This window comes from Acanthopagrus latus, chromosome 9 (genome assembly GCF_904848185.1).
Source record: "Acanthopagrus latus isolate v.2019 chromosome 9, fAcaLat1.1, whole genome shotgun sequence".
Lineage (NCBI taxonomy): Eukaryota > Metazoa > Chordata > Actinopteri > Spariformes > Sparidae > Acanthopagrus > Acanthopagrus latus.
In genome coordinates, this window is record NC_051047.1 from 27,179,224 (window position 1) to 27,200,542 (window position 21,319).

The 21,319-nt window shown below is 42.8% G+C and overlaps 1 protein-coding gene across 1 annotated transcript in view; it reads right to left on the reverse strand.

Annotated features, from left to right (window-relative positions):
• Positions 1-21,319, reverse strand: part of LOC119025996 (inactive dipeptidyl peptidase 10-like) — a 244,104-nt gene that overhangs the window by 166,046 nt on the left and 56,739 nt on the right. Inside the window, exon 3 of the mRNA XM_037110048.1 lies at positions 18,431-18,517. Within this exon, the coding sequence (XP_036965943.1) occupies positions 18,431-18,490 (60 nt within the window). The 5' untranslated portion in view covers positions 18,491-18,517. The remainder of the gene's footprint in view (positions 1-18,430; positions 18,518-21,319) is intronic.

Consider the following 21,319-nt stretch of genomic DNA (forward strand, 5'->3'; position numbering starts at 1 on the left):
CCCTCTCACACATCTCATTAAGTGCAGCCCCCATTATTGCAGCTCTGTCACCACACTGGAGCGCTGAATGGAGGAGCACACAACCGTTCATTAATGTTTTGACACCTCCTCCCCTCCGCTGTGTTACTGGGATGAGCTTCTTGCTTCCTCCTCAGGCACATCGATACAACACTTTATACATACAGATGCACGGAGCATACACATAACACACTTAAGCAATAACTCCTCTCTCTCCCCAGAGTTGTTTGGCAGCCTCGGGCCACAGTGGAGGCGATGAGGAATACATTCATTTCACAGTCCAGCCCATTTTGCTCAGTGAATATCCAGTCAGAGACTGCAGGACGCTCTAAATGTATTCTACCTTCAGGTGCCTCCGAGCGGTGAGGGTCCAGGTTTCTCGTTATAAAACTGAAACAAAAAGGTAGAACAGTTGGTAAAATGGTTCGATTAAACTCTCCGGCACTGTCGAATGATGACAAAGGAACAATATGTCAGCTGTTGAAGTCCATCTACGTCTGAAGGCCGTCTGAATAAACTTTGTTGTTCCAATACATGATATAAACCTCGATCAGGGCCCCGCGATACTGGAAGAACCTGGACCTGGATTAATCATTCTGGTATGAAGGGGATGATGTTGTTGGAGTGCATTTCATCCAGCACAGCAGGCCCTGCTTTGTTTGATAAATTGATCAATAATTGATCAAGAATGATTGGTGGCTCACTGCATGTCACTCACAAACAACAGAGGACCCTTAAATCTGACTTCATTATGTCATATTAGAGAGACATCTCTTGTAGATTAGACGTGAGAAAATGAGAACTGAGTGATGCTTTTAGACTGTCGGTCTGCTTGTCCACCATTGCAAAGTATTAATATGTGATGGGGAATGTGACAACAAATCAACTTTCTTACTGTACTGAAGCCTTCACATTGGAAAAGACAATTGTACTAAACAGGAAATCAGAGACTGTTGTGCCCAAATCGTTACAGAGACCTGTCTCCACCTCATCTCTACAGAGACCTGTCTCCACCTCATCTTCACAGAGACATGTCTCCACCTCATCTCTACAGAGACCTGTCTCCACCTCATCTCCACAGAGACCTGTCTCCACCTCATCTTTACAGAGACCTGTCTCCACCTCATCTCCACAGAGACCTGTCTCCACCTCATCTTTACACAGACCTGTCTCCACCTCATCTTTACAGAGACCTGTCTCCACCTCACCTTCACAGAGACCTGTCTCCACCTCATCTTTAGAGACCTGTCTCCACCTCATCTTTAGAGACCTGTCTCCACCTCATCTTTACAGAGACCTGTCTCCACCTCATCTTTACAGAGACCTGTCTCCACCTCATCTTTAGAGACCTGTCTCCACCTCATCTTTAGAGACCTGTCTCCACCTCATCTTTACAGAGACCTGTCTCCACCTCATCTCTACAGAGACCTGTCTCCACCTCATCTTTACAGAGACCTGTCTCCACCTCATCTTCACAGAGACCTGTCTCCACCTCATCTTTACAGAGACCTGTCTCCACCACAACATATCTTGCAGCAAGCTGTTGGACTGTGCATGTTTACATCATGGACGCTTGGTGCTCAAAAGCAGTCAACATCACATTGCAATTTCAATAATATTTAGATAAACTGTGCAACCCTACCTATCCAAAAAATAAGAATAAATAGTCTCATATCACACTAAAGATGTAATATCAATATGTTGCTCAGCCTGAACTCCATCACACAACCTCTGACTGAGCACTGGTTCTATACTCTCCACATTTTCACTTCAAAATTACATTTGTACCTGTTACGTCTGAGGCAATCAATAAGTCAGCCTGGTGTTATGTGTTTCTGATTGAGAAACCTTCTCACTTAGCACTCGAAGCAGTGCAGAACATTTCACTGTTAATTGGCAGGTTTTCACACATTAATCTTGAGGTGCAGCACCAATCAACACCCTGCCTCTCTGCCAGATGAACAAGGATAACAGAATCAAACATCACAAAACAGACGTGTCTCAAAAGTCTGTAATCTGAAGGAGAAACAGTCCTTGGTGCTGACAGATTTCTTTGTGCGAGAGCCTCCTCAGTTTTAACAATCGTCAGGGCCAAAGTGAGCACTGCCTTCCCCTCATCGCTCATTTTATATTCTGTTTAAAGAGCAACCTTTCAGTAGACGGTGAGCACGGCCGACAGATCAAATCTGTTGTTTTCGAGCCGAGAGCGAAGCGGAGCAAGTTAGTCTCCCACACAGCCCCCCAGAGAGGGAGAGAGACGAGAGGATCGCGTCAGCTTCAGCTGCAGGTTATCAGCTCCACTTTGACCAGCAGCCACCGCCTGACTGTGGGAGGTCAGCAGCTTCCTCAGACCATCACTAATCATCACTGAGGATAAACAACGGTAATAAATTATTTATACTTCTGCAGGTCCAGTTCACATCTGACTGATACAAGATTGAAGTGAAGAAATGTAACAAACAGAAAGCTGATTTAGAAAAAACAAAAACAGCTCAAATGTGACAACTAGCAAAGTTTTAAAGCAATAATTCAGAATTTTTATCACTTTTGCAAATCTGACACATTTCCCTGTTTTCAGAAATCTAAAATTTAGTTTTCACTTCATGTTTTCAGTCCTTTATCACCTCTCATCATCTTCCTCTGATCCCCCTTTTATGGCAGCTTGTCCTCATAAGTGATTGCGGTCAGGCTTTGGTAAGAAATCAATTACCAATAAATGACCTGCAGGTTCACAATCTGCACCGAGTGTTGAAAATAAGAGCATGATGGGTAGCCACTAATGGTGGAAAACAGATTCATGCTGGTGTCGCAATGAAATGACAAATACTGGCGATAAGATTGTGTAAAAGGGACCGTGAAAATAATCAGTTATCAGTTAATGGAATCAGTGTCAGTTTTGTGCATCCTGAACCACAACAGCAGCAACAATGACAGAACAGAACAGAACAGAGAGGCAACCGGAGGAGGAGAGAAAGACTCCAGCGCTTCCTCCACGCGTCAAAGTTAACACTGCTGTCACACCTGTGTGAAACCAGAGTAGCAGGTGGTGAAAGTACTCAGATCTTTATCTCAGGTATCAGAAATTATAGCGTGGAAGTATGGAAAGTTTCTGTTGCAAGTAAAAAATAATGCGTTCAAAGTAAAAGTACAAAAGCATTAATGTTAGATGACAGGTAAAGTATATCAGGAGTGAGTAGTTTACTGTTGTTAGTGTCAAAATAGATTGAAGTACTTTATTTTGCAGAATGGCTGATTTCAGAATGTTATGTGTGTTATATAATTTGTTTATGATTATTGGTGCATTAATGTGTCTTTTTAATTAGGTTATATACTGATGTGAAGCTTGTGAGTTATAGGGTTTATTCCCCTGGAGATCAATAAAGTTCAGAGTAACTAAACTCATCGAATCAATTCAACATGGTCCTATATCAGCCGCTGAGATGCAGTGGAATAGAAGTATGAGGTTCCTTCAATTCATGAAAGAAATAGAGATGCCATACTTTCTTTAAATGATGAAATACCTTCTTGTAATCTTGTTGCACGCTCGTCTTCTGTCAACACGTCCTCAAACCTGAGCTGAAAACTAAAATAACTGAAATCGTCGTCTGGCAGCGACTCCAGAAACAATAAACAACAACACGATTGATTCACAGACCAGCAGCTGATGTACCACAAATGTATCACTGCATCACAGTTTGGTTAGGTTGTCATTGTTGTTTGGGTTAAAATAACTATTAGTTGTATCGCCTCAGTTAGAAATGTACCAATAAGTTACTTACATCCTCCTTCCCTCCTGTAATGATTAAAAGTGCCACTAGAGGTCACTGCCTAACAGGAAACATAAATATGGGTCATAATAAACTGATTTCACATTGTTTTTCTGATGAGGACGGACTGTCTTGTCCGTCAGTTTAACTGGACAGTTAGTGTCACGACTGTTTACATGTATCCAACAACATACAGTGATGTTAATTTGAATTTTCTCTTGAAGACTTTCTGGGACATCTGGATGGAAACCTGACATCGACAGCACGACAACAGCGATGCATGTTTGATGTGTAGATAGATAGATAGATAGATAGATAGATAGATAGATAGATAGATAGATAGATAGATAGATAGATAGATAGATAGATAGATAGGACAGTTTCTAGCTCAGTAAAGTGCAAACTCTAATTGAAATGTCAAAGCATGCCTCTCAGGCACGCACCACCATTCTGAGTTAAACCTTTATTAAATGTCTTTCCCTGCCAGCAGACAGTCGTCTGCAGGCCTGCTGTCGCCGGCCACGTTACCTGCAGTAACGGCGAGATGTCAACACATGCAAATGACCGTCTCTCTCCTCCGCTACTTCCCTATTCACCGCTGGCTCCCTCCTCTCATGCGCTCCTTACACAAGCTAACAGTATTCTGGTGGATGTTTACCTGTGATTACAGTCTGGATCCTGTTTATCTGGTCTTCAAGTGTCCCTGAACCGACATCAACAGTGTGTGTGCCCTCACTAAAAGTGGCGCAAGGCTGATGAAGAGTTAACTGTGTCATTCGAGGACGGAGCCTCTCCAGCTATTGTGGACAGGATGTGACATTTACATAATGACGCCACTTTAACTGAAGATTTAAGGACTCTAAGCATACTGCCGGAATATTAACATAGATTCAAATGGAGCTGCAGAGTACTTACGAAAGGGTAAAGGGCTGTGGAACATTTGACAACAGCTGCGTCTGCCTAATATTCCCATCTAATATGACTCGATCCCACCTGATATAAATTAATTTTCAATCAGATCGAGAGGGCCGGTTCAAACCTTCAAGATTCCAATCAATAGAAAAATATAGACAGACAGACTAATGGATGTGTTATGTTCTGATTAAATGCTTTGTTTTTTCGAGGGTCCATGTAAACAGTGAAGTTTGAGTCTCTTATCAGACTGATTTTAGTCAGACTGAGGAAATATTGTCCATGTACACACAGCTATTGAGTCGGGTAAACAGTCTGCTGCTACACTGAGGAAGTTTTGTGACAACTAAATGAAGGAAAAGTCGACAGAGGAGGCTTTAAATGTGTTCTAGTTTCAGTCTCAACCAGCCTCTTTCTTAAAAACAAACATCAACACGAAGTCAGCAAGACCTGCAAATATTTTCACCTTATTCCAGATGCAAACAGAGGTAATATTCATGTAATATAAAAGATTCAGGGCGTCCGTCCCTTCAGTATCAGGTGCTGGATAATCTCAGCACACTGGAGTCCGGCTGCGTTTGGTTTTATGTATTCACTGTGCTAACGTCCCCCTTTGCTTTCAACTTAGAAACTTGGCAGAGAGTTGAGGCAGGGAACCGCTGGACAGACTGCTGCCAAGCTGTGAAACAGATGGTTTCCTGCTCCACTGTTGTGGTCTGGCTACAACCAGGCCACTAAAACTTGTTACATATAAATATGAAGGCTGGAGAGGGCGGCTAATGCAGCCGACTGTGGCACAGTGTCAACCTAACACTGATACATGACACCACTGTTTCAAGTCCCACAGGGTCCTGCATGTGAAAAAGTCACATTGATGGAGTCATCGTTAGTTTGTTCTTCTTCGTTCTGTTGCACCATCTGTATTTACTAGGGATCAATAGTTTTTTTTTTATTCAGTGTCGATGCAGATTATTAGAGATCAAGGAGACTGATAACTGATATTTGGAACTGATGTGGCTTCACTGGTAGAAGAAAAAAGGTAGAAAAACAGCGATTTAATTTATTTTACTCAGGTGTTGAAATAAAAATACAGTTTTCAATGACTACTTTTTACCTCCCCTCCAGTGTTTCCCACACATATACTTTAATTGCTGAACCACTTTAAGCATTTTATATACTTTTAGTTGTTTTTTTTATGTCCGAGAAAACCGAAAGAGACACTCTCTCCTATTACATCCCTCCTATAAATGTGCAGATTGTGATTACAGGTTATGTTTTGTGGCTGTTGCGATGTTGGGAGAGCAGCGTGCAAACGTCGCAAAATAAAAATAAATGATCATTCCCTTCAAACGGCTAAAGGCTAATGTAACGGGCCTGTTTTGAAAATATAAGGAGGAGAAAATTCAGATATTTGTTTTCTTTTGCATGAGGCAAAGTCCAATAATTTACAGACACCTGAAAAAAAAGTAAATAAGTATTTGTACTTTATTATTTCCAACCTCAATGAGGTCAAACATGCTGCAACACTCCACGGTGCTCAGGCAGGTTACCTGCTGACCTGACGTCTAAGGAGCGACGCCTCCGAAGCATCGAGCGCCCTGCCGCCAGAAATCAATCAGAAAAATAACCCCAGCTCTGTCGATAGTGAGAGTAACGAACAGGTTCTTGTTTTAATGACTGTATTCAACATGAGGCCAACGATGACCCCTTCACTCGAGTCTGCACCTGGAATAAAATCCACACCTGTGTTCATTAACTCGTCCTCTCCACTGGATGCTGCTTTCACTGAGACATCTGTGTGTGTGTGTGTGTGTGTGTGTGTGTGTGTGTGTGTGTGTGTGTGTGTGTGTGTGTGTGTGTGTGTGTTCATGTGTGTGTTCGTGTGATACATCTGACATCCACCTTCATACAAGATGAGGTCGCAGCAGCTGAAGATCAGCCCGAACACAGCCGGCTGTTAGTCTGCTGATGTTGATTAGAATAAAAACATTCAGATTTTTGTTCTCACTCATCAGGGGGGTGCACAGACGAGGCTGGCATGCTAATGTGCTCGGGATAATACAGGTTATTTCCTGCCTCTTCCTCTAATGTCAAAAAAAACACTGAATGAATTAATAATAGGGGGAAGTGAAAAGCGTACGTGTGTGTGTGGTCGATCTGTTAATATCGACTGACACAACAGAGAGAAACTAAAGAAAAGGGAGGAAAAGAAGTTTAAAAATTCAACATTTTCTTTTGTGTTTGGCTTAAAAATTCAGAAACTCAGAACCAGACAGTCGAAAAGAAATCACTGGTGGATAAATTAGAGATAGCAGTGACACTAACTAAGAGTATTTGTGGTGACAGATGGAGCACAAGAATCAAATTTCTCAGAAAAAAAAAAAAAAAGAAAGAAAAGTCAAATCTCACTGAAATCCGCTCCGTCGACACGAAGCATCCAGACGTGAAGCGGCAGCTCCTTCCCCTCTGCACCCGGCTTCACCCGGGCATGACCTCGCTTCCAAGAGCTCCTCCAGCTCAGTCTGCCAGCTGTTCCTCTCTTTGTTAGCTTCCCTCCGCGAGACAACAGCACAATGAAAGTCTAACATCAGTGATGTTCAGCAGAATGACCAGAAGCTGACATGAAGTCCGTCCACAGCTGCTGTGATTCCTACTGTTACAGTCCAGATTGTCTCCCCTGGAAAATTATCTGTTTCTTCTTTTTCTTTGGTTTGTAACACTTACAGCCACACTACAGATAATTACAAAAGATTTTAGGCGTTGAGTTTTAAAAATGACTGTTTCCACAAACACCTCTACACTGAGTTTTTTATAATTCCACTCCTAACTCCCGTCGAGTCGAGCTGTGAGCCATTAGAAAGATATTTTTTCCTGATTCCTTGACTCATCGTGTGTTTCTCTCTAAAGGCCACACTCATTTTCCGCCTACACGCATTTTATGCCACTGTCGCTTTTTTTTTTTTTTTTTTTTTGGTGCAAAACACTCCACCTACACTCTTACACCACGTTTGAACATATTTGAATGGACCCTCAGAATAGTTCATTTATATTTGGATATGTAGAACATTTACAACTGTTTGCTGAATCCTTGAAGGTGGATCCTCCTGACATCACTTTAAACGTATTAAACGTAATTTAGGGATTTGTTGCAAGAAGCTGGATACTAAAACTATGGGAACAGGGCTGGACAGGAAATGATATTAAGTATAGACCCTAAACACAGCTTGTGTTTCTGTAGATGGCTTCTAAAAACTGGCATCAAGTCAAAAGCGTATTTCTAAGACGACCGGAGAAGACAAAGACATACGGCTCGTCCATATGGAGACATCATGAAAGATAAAGAAGACAACAACACAAACAAACAACACCTGTGAAGTGTAAACACTTTCAGGCCACCTTATGGAGAAGGAGTTTTACTGAGCAGCAAATAAGAATCTCACAGCGTGTGGGTTGTTGTTTAGACACGCCGACATCTGCACGATTCACCAAATGTTGTGAGCATAAAACTCTCCTAGACATCAAATCTGTACATGACATACGAACTGTATTTACATTTCTACATGTCATGTTCATGTTACATGTATATGAGGAGCTAGGCAAGAAGTCTGCCAAGCTACTGACCCCTGTTCAACACTGCGTTTCAATATTCTGTAAGCACGGAACAGCTGGACAGAAGTCAGGATAAATCCAGATGTGTTTTAAAGCCAAAACATGATCTTTTCCAACCCCTATAACCAAGTGCCTGAAGCTGATCAGACAGAAAACCCGAAAAAATGTATCTTAAAGGTGCAATCAGACCAACAGGGAGCGGCTTATTACCAGCGTAACCGCTAACTGTAGCTGCTGTTAGCTACTTAGCTCAGTTAGCTCAGGGACCAGGGTTCATGTTTGAGCCGGGACAGGCCAGAGCTAGCTGGCTAACATGCTAACATCAGAAGATGGATAGATATCTCTGCATACAGACTTAAAACTGTTATTTTTTACAGTTTTGCAGCAATTGCAGCACTTCTCTTCTGTCACTCTCCACTAAAATACCCCCCAAAACGTTATTTTTTTAAAAATCTTTTAAATCATTACTCACCCAAACTGATGCCAACTGAACTACATCTTCTAAGTTATAGCACAGTGAGGACTTTATTGCTGATTGTATTGACAAAACTCCATCAGAATTGTATTTATTCTGCGCCTCAGGACAGTCGGTGCATCCTACTAGCTCTCCATTATCTCCTCACAGGTATTCATTTCACTGCACAGCCGGCTTCTGCAGCCCGTTTGGACCTGACATGATCTCAGTAACATGACTTTCACAAATCAGACAGACACACAAATAAACCTCACAAAAAAGAGTAACTTCACTCTAATGTATGCAAATAAAATAAAAGTGTATAACATGTTTTAATGAACTTACTAAATTGCATCTAAATGGCTTCTTCTCCGGCATCGTGACTCATTGTCAGACACCATCACACACAAACGCACATCAGCAGGATGAAATAACAGAAGACTAACCCAGCATGTGAATGAACTCATCAATCTTTCTAATTATGTTTTATAAAAACAGGATGTTCGGTGTTTAGAACTGTCAAAGGGGCAGTTCACCCAAAAAATTGAAATTCAGTCACTATCCACTCAACGCCGGGCCGATGGAGCTGAATGAAATGACTGAAGTAGATGGGAACTGTTGTAAAATATAATAATAATAATAATAATAATAATAATAAAAATAATAAAAAATAATAATAAACACTGTAGCTGCTGAGCTAAACATCCTCTTCTTAAAACTGACTTTGTGGAAACATTGATAAATCAAGCCGCTCATTACGACCTGCTTTTAGAGGATCTGTCTACTTTTTTTGCCGATGTGACGCAGGGAAAATCATTTATTATCAATCGGGTGAAGAGGCTTTCTAATTAGAGGACTTTAAGATAAGGCTCAACATTTAGAACACTCGATTCTGCATCCAATAAATATTTGTAAGCCAGTTTGCAATCAGCTCTCTGAAATGTTATCTCAATTAGTTTTCTCTTAAATCTAAGAATTAAGCACAGAAAAAAAATACAGAAATAACAACGTGACACAGATTCTCGTCCCTCACTGAAGGTGTTGTAGTCAATGAAATCCTAGAGATATTTTCTTCAGGGCTGAGACTGAATATTAGTACTCAAGGAGAACAATAACAGAAATTTGGAACTGATAGTTGCAGTAAAAATGAAAATCTTGGTGTTGAAATAACCAGTACTGTAATGAAACTAATGCACTTCACCGCACTATTTTTTTTCATCATGGGAAAGTGAGAATAAGATGGAAGCCGTGTTGTAAAATATTAATTATGACTGACAGGATGTTTGTTTTCAGGCAACGACCTCTAGTGAGGTCCGATGCTGCAGAGGAGGAGGAGGTGAGGAGATTCAACACAAAGAGCAACAACAACTACGGTGAACGGATTCACTGGTTCATGTACAGAGTGAAGCCAGAAGTCAACAGTGAATTCTTTTTACTTATCAACAGTGAAACAACAACACGTCCATGACGCATGTTGGTAATCAGGTACTTTTGTATCGGAAGTGAAAGAAGTTAACGTCTTGATGGAACCCAATCCGAGAAGTTTTCCTAAATTTTGACAAGTAGACAAAGAACAAAACGAGCTGACAGACGACCTATTTATTTGTTTGGGAATGAGGATGTGTTGGGTTAGGGTTAGGGTTTGAAGACACTTGGATAAAACCAGGCAAGCTGATTTGATTTTTTTTTTTTTTTTCAAAAGTCCCTCAGATGTTTTGGAGAATGCTGCAACAATTGAACACGTCGATCTTCAGCGATTCCCAAAACACAAGGCCGTAGTCACGAACATAACATGACTCAAAATGATGTTATAAATTTAAAATAATTCACTGTTGGCATCTGTTTTCTTCTGTACAGGAACTGCAACAACTGGTTAACCCATCTTCTAATCACTTCCTCCTTTGCAGATGTAATAATCACTGTGGCCACTGGAGGTCGCAGACGAGCATGAAACGTAAACCTCAGTTGTAATAAGCTGCTTTCACAGTCGACCTCCTGTATGTGGTCGTGTTTCCGATGAGGACGGCTGCTGTTTCTGCTGTGAAGCTCCAGAAATGACAGACGGAGCGGATCATGATTGAATTCTGATTTTTTTTTTGGGTGAACTTCAAGCTGACCTCCAGAGAAACTCGTGTCCAGAACTGTACCCTATTTTGTCTTTACACACTTTGCTTTGCAGCTTTTCAGGCGAACATTGGAGTGTTCTGTTCTGATAATGACATCGATTTCCATTACATCCTCTGGAGCACCTACTTCAGATCTCAGAGTGGGGGGTCATTATGCAGCAGCAGGGACTCCATAGGACCTGCGAGTGTAAGTATAATATGCACGGCTCGGTAAATGACAGGTGATATCATGTAACACTTCTTTCTTTACAGGGACAAATAAGCCTTCTGGAGAGGGAGCGCTTTTATGCAAATGAGTGGCAGATACGTCTCAACCACAAAACTAATTAGCGACACATCTATCATATATTCCTCGCCGAGGCTGGGGAAAGAGAGGTGCACTCGTAGAGGAGGATATATTGAGATCAGCTGGCACGGCGCCGTAATTTATAGACTCAGAGACTCGAGAGCCAATGCAATCATTCTTATGAGACTGATTCCAGCAATCTATCACTCCCAGGGCGAGCCGGTCCCGAGCAGTTTTTAAAGACTGTTTATGTGATAGATCTTCGGAACAGGGGAACGCCTCGCAGGTTCAATAACCTGCTGGCTGAGTTGTCGAGCATTCACGGCGCTGAGTTACGGAGATGAGGAGTATCTGTGCTGCGTGCTGGCAGAGAGATTGCAAACAATGCTGGTGTTCCTGCCGGCGGTGGGAGAAAAACCCTCGGAGGAGAAGAGCCTCGGAGTGTTTCTCCTACCATGTGAGGTGTAAATGAAAGTTGAAATGTTTTGGAATCCAATATTTTTTGTGATCGCGTTCGTCTTTTCTGAATATATATATATTTTTTTTTTTATCGTTTGATATTTTTTCATCTTTTATCGCACAAACACATCACGCAATACAGAGCAACTGACAGTAATCCAGTCAGCATCAAAATGAAGCGTTGCAGCGTATCTGCTCTCAGAGACGGACAAGCTTCACGTCGAAACCATTTGACGACCTCGCTTACGCCTCACACGTCGACACGACGGCAGGAATTTAAATCTGAGGCTTGTTTTGTTTCCCTGAATCAGGACAGATTGCAGATCCGTCTCCCCTCAACGTTGTCCTCATTACTTCTCTTTAAAATCTGAGTGGCTTTCACTTCAACCGCAACATGAGAAGTTGTCAGAGTGCTTTATCTGAAATAAGGCTCGTCTTTGAGCAGGATCAAAGCCCGTCAGCGTGTAATCTCTGAATATATCTCCCGCGACAAAACAAACGCTCTATTTTGAGAGCGACTCCAGATGAGACGATCCGGTCCAATCATTATTATCATTCTGTGAAGATTCAGTACTCAATCTCAATCTTGCAACTGATAAATATTTGTATATCAGTTTTCAAATCGCTCTCGTGACTGTTACCTCACTCAGTTTGCTCTTTAAAATACAGCTGAGCAAAGAGAAATATGTAGAACTAACATCATGATGTGAAATTAATTCACTGATAAGATCCGCGTCCTTGACTGAAGGTGCGGCAGTCGATTAAATCACTGATGTATTTACTTCACGGCTGAGACTGAATATTAGTAATCAAGGAGACAGATAACAGATATTTGGACTGATACTCGCCGTAAATATGATAAATCTTGTTGTCAAAACAAAATATAACCAGTAAAAGAATGTAAGTAGTTCACTCGAGTATTACACTTAAATACAACTCTACTATTGTTTCTCTCAGCCATCAGACGCAGATAACCGACATGTGGTGAGAACCTTCAAACCACTTCTACGCAAGTGGGAAAGTGCGAGCTGGATGGAAACTGTGATAAAACATTCACAGCTTCTATATTTTATTTTTTAAGACTACTCAGAAATCTATAACAGGTATCAGATGTGTTATATTTACTTTGTGAGCTCGGCTTCTCTTTATTTCTGTTGTATAACTTCCTCCTGTTCTTGACGTCTGTTTCAACACATGATGACTGAGACATCTCTGCTGGTCGTGGTTTCGCAGGTGCATGTAAAGAATTAATGTGGTGTCATCGTTAACAGCCACACTCATGACGGCTGCTCCGGCCGTTTACTGATGCTACTGGTCTTCTTCATCATTCATATTAGGAAGTATTGTGCATTCACAGGCTGAATCCACAATTTAGGGGACTTCCTGCAGACGCTACAGTCACCATGGGGTGACGTTTAACATTTACCGGAAAGTCCTTGAGTCAGAGTTTTAGAAACGGTTATAATTCGTAAAGTCTGCAAGAACTCCAACATGTCTGCATAACAAAGTCTTTTTACAGGTCTTGGGAAGTGGTGCTGCATGTGAGCTGTGCTGAATCTGATCAGTGACTTCAAGTGATGACACTTTGTTTGGGCTGTAAACCAAGAATAAAGACTAAAAAATGATTTAATCTGGAGGTGTAACGTTCCGCTCCTCTTCACTGCCTGAAGCTAGCGGCTCTGAGCTACATTAGCAGCTACCAGTGGTGCTCCAGCATCTTCACAACATTTTAAATAATGAATTAAACTGTACGAACGCTTGTCGTATCACGTTACATGTTTATGATCCCACTTTTCTGTCAAGACGAAGAGGGAGTGATAGAGGCGGGTCAGACCAGCGACCGCTTCTTTTTCATTTGATGCAGCCCAGGATCAGTCAGCAGGATGTAATGACAGAGTCTGCAAACCGTAGATACATCCAAGGTTGACATTTGTACCAAACATCTTATTACGCTCACATTATTTGGTTATTGGCTGATTTTCACATCAGGAGGTGGAGAGGACGGTGGTGGAGTTATTACTACGACAGCCTGGAGCCAAAACTGTGGATATTTTCAAGAACACCAGTCAGACCATGTCCACCTGTGATTGCTGCAACCAAAACAGGTATTTTAAACCAACCGTGATGTTTTCCAAACCCTAAACATGTTGTTTATGTGGCTTCAATCTAACCAGAGCAGGAGCACAACAGAAAATTACACTGCAAAAAACATTGCCAACATTTATTCTGGTGATTTGGTTTCCTGGTTAAATTTCTGCAACTTGCCTATAAGATACAACAAAATAATGCACATAACCTCTAACTTAGCATCCCTGCAGTGGTGATCTGTATGTTTAGGAAGAGATTAACAGATTTTAATGATATCTTTTAAAGCATATATGGGATTATTTTCTGTCTACATGACCTGCTGGTCCCAGAGATCCTCCAGGAGGGGTTCGTTCGTCGCTCCTCGGCCTCTGGAGGGTTCTTCAAAGTGCATTATTTAGCAGAGAAGTCATTTTATCTGGTTTTATAAAAGACACTATTGTGCCCGCAGCTGAAAGACTTTGTGTCACTTTACATTTTCATCTCCAGGATTTTTGTCACTCAAAGAAATCTTAAAGGTTACGTGACTATAAATGGCTCGAAGGTGTCGGATGAGACGCACACATTCACCCTCAGATGTACAAAACAGGAACCTAAAAATGGTATTTAAAAAAGAAAAATAAAACAAAAGATCCTCAGTCCTTTTCATTTGGATAAATCGCTGGCTGTCAGTCTCGACTTGAACTTCAGTGTAACTCTGCAAAGTTACAGCACAGCTTGAGAAATATATCACATCCTCTTACGCGACCTTGTGCTCCCGTCGCTGATGTGTGCTCTCGGAGTCGAGCAATGACACAGCGCCCTGCTTAACTGACAATCCTGGTTTATAGTTGCAATCTGCATGTGGGTGGACCTGACACCTCCAAGGACCGCTGATGGCACGAGCTCCGGGCCGCATCGAGCCTCGTTAAACTCAGCCAGACCCCCGAGAGCTCAGGCCCACGAAAAATCTGCTGCATCGGTTCCTAATTGGATTTCTTATCTCAGCTTGTGGCGTAAGGACACAGCTATGATATGAACAGGGGTCATTTAAGAGGATAAACGGAGAGCCGTTAAGTCTTCAGCGCCAGACGACGGGGGTCAGACGTGAAGAGATTAGCGGGGGGGGTTTTTGTGCAACACAGAGGAGGTTTGGAGTACTTAATCCCGACTATGATCCCTGCTTGTTTGACGGAGGTTTGCTGCGAGCCGAAGGCAAAGTGCATCATGCCGAGCTGCGGCGAGACGCCTCGGGGTGTCAGACCCTCCGAACCAACGCTCATCCATCTCGGGGAGGTTCTGAGACCGATTTATACTGCAGCAGGCAGCCCAGCTCCAGTGTTTCTCCCCCCACTCACCCCCCGAAAGTGAATAGAAAGGCCATAAAAGGAAAAAAAAAAAAGTGCTGCACACGGAGATTCAGGAAATGTCTTTTCACACACGGCAAACCCTCGAGGCAGCAGAATACGAGGCTGAATATTCTCAAGGAATGTAATTCAAGCTCTGCTTATTGTCGCTGTAAGACAAAGCAAAGATCCTAAAAGCCAGTCTGACCAAGAGAGGCTGTTCCTGTAGAATATAATGTCCTTTTATTTTTTTTTATATATATCTGCCCCAATGTAATTCCCAGGATGTTTACAGTTCTGTACAGAATAGAAAACTGCTCTTCTGTCTGTTCATGTGTCGGAGCTTCGAGCTGTAGTGAAGCAAACCAGGAAGAGAAAATATACGAGCTCTCCTGTAACGCGTCTGTTTCAGACGCAGGACATTTTCTGTGTGTTTCGGTCTGTATGACAACACATCGAATCCATTGAAGACCCATCGTTTCCTTTTTCCTCAGCTGCTTCTTCTGACTACCCTCATTGATCCTCATCGAGGGTTTTCAAGCTGCCGCAAACTCCCAAATGAACGCAGTCGCCACAGGGACAGTTTGCAGATCACTGAAATGAAACTGATGTGTTGCTCCGTCCTCTCTGACTGATTCCACAACACATTCAATGATATCGAGCTAAAGGTGTGTTGGACACTTTGGTCTCATCCATCTCAGTGCCGAGGCTGCGAGTGCTGACTCTATCAAACACTGCTGATTGGCTGCTGAACAGAGCTAAAACCACATTATGTTCATTAAAGAAAGTACGATAGGTCTTTTATCTGATGAACTGTTTTCTTCCTGTTTAAAATCCTTGAAAACAAACTATAATTCCCGGACGTGCTTCTTACTGTGAGTTCAGCCAAAACACATTATTTTCAGTTTTTCTTATTTCCCCTTCAAGGTTTCTGTATTTTAGTTTTTGTCGTGTTTTCTTCTCCCTGATTTGATTTGAAGCTTGTTTTTTCCGTGGGGGCATTAAAGGTTGGAAATGGAAAATAATGTTCACAATCAATGATGTCATTAGTGTGAAATCACCTGAAAATAAGATTAGCTGCATTTTCAGGACCTTAGAATGACCCTTTTATGATCTACAGGAGCGGCTCCTCTTCCTGAAAGTCCGCTGTGTTGCACCGGCGTGTTTCTACAGTAGCTCAGAACGGACAAACTGGTTCATAGAGGAGCCTTGAGCGGTTTTAGCATCCATCTTAGCTGAGAGCAGCTGAGTCGTTAGATCACACTTGTTCTCGTCACAGAGCAAGAAAGCACAGCCGGTATCTGTGTCGATTCTGTGGAAGATAAGTTTTGAAACAGTTCCAAATATTCAGAATTGATATTTATAGATATTTCTGACACTACAAGCCGGAGACAACAGATCGGGGTTTGTGTTTTAACGTTTGTAAGTACGACGTCACTGCATGGTCGACCGCGGGTCGTCTCCAGCGAGGTCTGTGGCGACCAAAGCAGGTATTCAAAGCCAAAACATGATCTTTTCTTTGACCTAACCAGGCGTGTTTGTGCCTGAATCTAACCGGAGTATATGAAAAGGACTGAGGGGACGCAAAATTCAATTCAGCATCGCCAACATTCATTCTGGTAATTGGGTGGGGAAGGGTGAGACGAGGGGTGTTCAGTTGGTTGATTCACTGGACGATTCGCACTGACTGTGACTCGGGTCACATTCAGACATGATAACATTTTATTCATCGAGTTAATAATCTTCCAAACTGACTGTTACTCGCTGTGTAAACTTTCAGTTTTTAGCGCCAACAAAATAAAACGGTTTAGATAATCTGGCTAAACTGATCACAAACTGCTCCACCATCTGCTTCCTGCCTCGTCGGACTCACAAACGTCTGCCACGCTCCCAGATCTGAGCAACGAACTGATGAACATGAAGGACAAAGAGACAGAAAAAACAAGAAGCCAGAATTATCCATCAAAACCAAAACAAGAGCGAAAAGAACGCATGAAGCACTCAGCTGTATCATCGACTGTCAGCAAATCTCAGCAGCATTAGCTAACCTGGAGGAAGAAAGATGAAGGAAATGTGTATTTCTCTGCACATGTTACTCTGGTTGCATCACATGTGCAATCTGACAGCCTCGGCCTCCTTCTTAAACCCAGCACAGCGCTTTTACAAGAGGCTCTATAAGGCTGCAGCACTTACAGAGACAGATGATAGATGAGGAGTTGGGCACAGGGGTCACGGGAGGAAGGACCCCGACATGAAGAGAACACATGAGCAGCGACGTGAAGATGCTGATGTCTCACAGCTCAGCATCCAAAAGAGTCTGACAGCTGCAACAACACCAACCACCAGGAGAGACAACAGAACTACACGCCGGCTCCTGTTAGAGCAATTTAATATTTTCACCCACGTTTCATCCGAAGCTGAACTCCACTAATTCTACACGTTCAGCCTTGTATTCCAAAACTCGCAGCCTCTGGGACGCCGAGGAAGGAGGATCGATCGGATTTGCCCCCAAGCTACATTTCTCTGGTGGGACTTTGAGGTGGAAAAGTGATGCAGAACCCGCGGCAGAATCGATACCACTGTTGAGTCACGCGCACACACACACGCACACACACACACACACACTGCATGAAGAAGCAGACACATACACACACCAGGGGGAAAAAATCACACTCCTTCAGCTCAGGTTTAAGTGCACAATGCGGACGTTTTCTCGGTCGTGACGCGGAGAGACAACGATGGTGTTAAATCACCTGTCCACACACACACACACACACACGCACACACACATGCACACACACACACGCACACACACCCCTCTCCTCCTCTCCGCCTCCTTGCAGTCACTTTCGCGTGTTAACAACAGGTATGAAGGGAGGATGATCTCCAGAGACCGGGCACGGTAAAGTTAAGCAACTGCTGCGCCATCAGAGACAAAAGCACGCATGTTTTCAGACGCAGGACGGAGACCAGCCAGTGTCTGTGAGAAGAGACTCTGTGACAATCACACAGGAAATATAAGAAGAAGAAGAAGAGAAGAAGAAGAAGCACGACGTGATATGAATGAAATCTCGCCACTGCGCCAGTGTGTGGCTCCTCATCCAACACATTCACACTGGACCCCCAAAGAACCGGAGCTCCTTCATCCAAACACATCCAGAGGAGTCACATTACCTGCTCATAATTATGTGAACATTCAGCAGTTTCCAAACAAATATATAAATAAAGGAAGGAAGGAACAGAGACGCTGACATGAAAAATACCCAGACCGTCTCCAAAGCTGTGCGCCACTGCGCACCAAGCCCCGCACTGAAGTTTTGACCCGACACAGAGCTTCTTCATTAAAACAAGTTGACCACAGCGAAGAAGAAACACTCAGACATTCTCACCTTGATGGTCTTCGTGGACTGGCATTTCACTTGGTGCGATACGGTGGCGGTTTGGTTCATCTTGGGACGCCGACACAAACAGTCCTCCTATCCAAGTGAGACACAAAAAAAAAAGAAAGAAAGCCAGTCGGGAGAGAATTAAAGCGAGCCTCTCTTTAAATATCCCCCTCTCTCTCTCTCTCTCTTTCTCTTTCCCCGCTACAACTCTACAGCCTGGAGATGATGATGATCAGTGTTTTCGGGTCTTTTGTTCGGGGAGCGTTGGAGCGCGCAACCGCGTCTGACAGCGACTGTGTGAGTGCCGCGCAGCAGCAGCAGCAGCAGCGCAGCAGCGGGTTTGTGCACAAATGACCGGCGCTGATTGGTTAGTCAGGGGCGAGCGCAGGGATTTTCTGAATGGGGTGGCCAGAGGAGAGGAGCAGCTCAGGTAAGAAGACAGTGTCATGAACACAGTAACACTCATGGATACACAATCATTCCAAAACCCAAACTGAATTAAATCCTTTTAAATCACAGGCAGAGACACACACAGTCGTGTTTCCATCATGTTTGAGGACGCTGCATTGATTCAAAGAGGAACTAAACCCCGAAACCTAATTTTTTCATCTTAAAAAACATGGATATCGGTGCGGATGTTGACATTTAGTGCAAAGTATTTGAATTCTACATATTGTGTTATAAATATTTGTCACGACTGCCTTCTAGAGGTGGAAGCCTGGCTGTTGCAGTTGGACCTTTCCTCCCTCCTCTGCGTACAAAACTAACGCTTCCCGACAGACTGCAGGAGAGGAACATCGGCAGAGAGGTGATTGAGTAGTTTGATTTAAAAATTAAAAATAAAAATCCTGTCACAGCCGCGTCGCCAGGAGAAAATGTTGTCGGTTAATGTTTCCGCTTATCTCCGACAGGTTCGCACCACATTGACGATTCTATAAAATGTGTCATGTTCACGTTACATGTTTTATGACCTGACTGTCATATTGAGAGGTGGCGGCGGTGGAGTGACGGGTGAAGAGAAACATGCCGATGTCGGTGACGACAGTTTGAGATCTGCAAGTGTGAAACCAGCAAATGTTTTTAAAGTGAGACAATTTCCAGTTTCTTGGTAACAAAACTGGGTGTATTTGACCAGGAAGTGGCAGCATCACCAGCGAGTTTAATGACAACAAACATTTGCTAGTGTGTCAGCTAGTAGTATGTCGGAGTGCAGCTGCAGGAGGAGTCCATCCTTCGGAGGAGCAACTGAAGACCAATTACGTCACAACGATGCACGAAGGCTGTCCCAATCCGAAGGCTCCTCCAAATGCAGCTCACAGATGCTCCGTCTTTTCCCTGTTTTTGGAGGATGCACCGCTACAATCCGTCGTGGCCTCACATATCCCAAGATTTTTTACGTAAAATTAAGAGAGAGAAAATATGGCGACATCGCGTGGTGTAGATCGTCACGCTCACGGGCCTGGGCAGCAGAAATCGTGACGTAAGGGTAAAACATCTGGGGACGCAACTAGAAAATGCTCCGGAGTCTAGACCGTCACATTTAGCAATGGCTGACACGATTAACAAGGTCTCTGAAGGACTCGCCTTCGAAGACCACAAAGGTCCTTCAGAGGACGCAGACCCTGAACTGAGACACAGCAAGTCTTACCTGTCAGCTCCGCCCATGTTGAGACATTTTTTCATCCAAACCTGAACCCTAAAATATAATTACTGATGTATGGAAACATTTTGTCCACATAAGTAGAGAAGGTCCCACAACCTGAATGTGAAACCGTATTTATGTCCCCACAATGTAAGTAGTACAGGTTGCTGCATACTCAGATGCACACACACAAATAAAAACACCTTGTCATACTGATGATTGATGCAGGACTGGATTACCTGGCACAGATGCTCCCCGGGCCAACAAGCTATAAGCTGCAGGCTCCTCTTTAGCTTTGGTCCTTTCCAGCTGCTGCGTTATGTTGATAATTAAATCACACGGCTTCATGTGAGAGGAGTCACTCATCGTGACAGATACACAGAGAATTATCACCCGACACTCAGATCTGGTGAGTTTTTTTAGCGTCTCTGAGCCAGTTGTTTTGGTTTCCCAGGCAACAACCTCACTGTTTGGATCAGGTTACTGCGTTTTCGTAATTGTTTTTCTTTATACAAATTTGAACTTGATATGCAATTTAAATGAAAACACAATTAATAACTTATTTTAAAAGACACAAATTGAACTTTATTCTGAAGTAGACTTGTCAAAAAAATGTAATGTGGTCACTGTTTGGCGTTTGTTGACAGCGGATCAGTTTTCATGGATGCCAATTAATGTTATCGGTGTTAGCCCGACCACAGAGACGCCTAGTTCAAGGTTTAAGTAAATTATTTATAAGGGAAAATATTTGCGCTGCCAAAAACACAAATGCGCATACAGATGTTTTGGTTTCCAAGGCAACAACTTTCAAAATTCTTTTTTTTTTTTCGTTAGTTGCTTCACACTGATTTAAACTACACCTGTAAGCCGACTACTGGCCCAATAGATTACAGCGACAAGCCTAGTTCAACGTGTAAGCGAAGTATTTATAAAAGGAAAAACATTTACAATGTCAATAACTGTTGTGCGTGCAGATATTTACTTCTGTTTGCATGTTTTTTTAGTTGTTAAATATAAAAAAAAATATGAGCGGAAGTGTTGCCAAGAAATAAAGTACAAATGTGTGTCAGCTGCAACGTTTCAATAATTTATCTGAGAGTTGGAAAAAAGATCTGCACTCACTGATTGAACTTAAATTGAAATAAAAACTATATATTCAGAAATACCGCACCGTCTTGTAGTAGATGAACGTCGCCGTAGCCCTCCAACAAGATGACGATACCAACAGCGGCCCTGATATTGTCGATGGA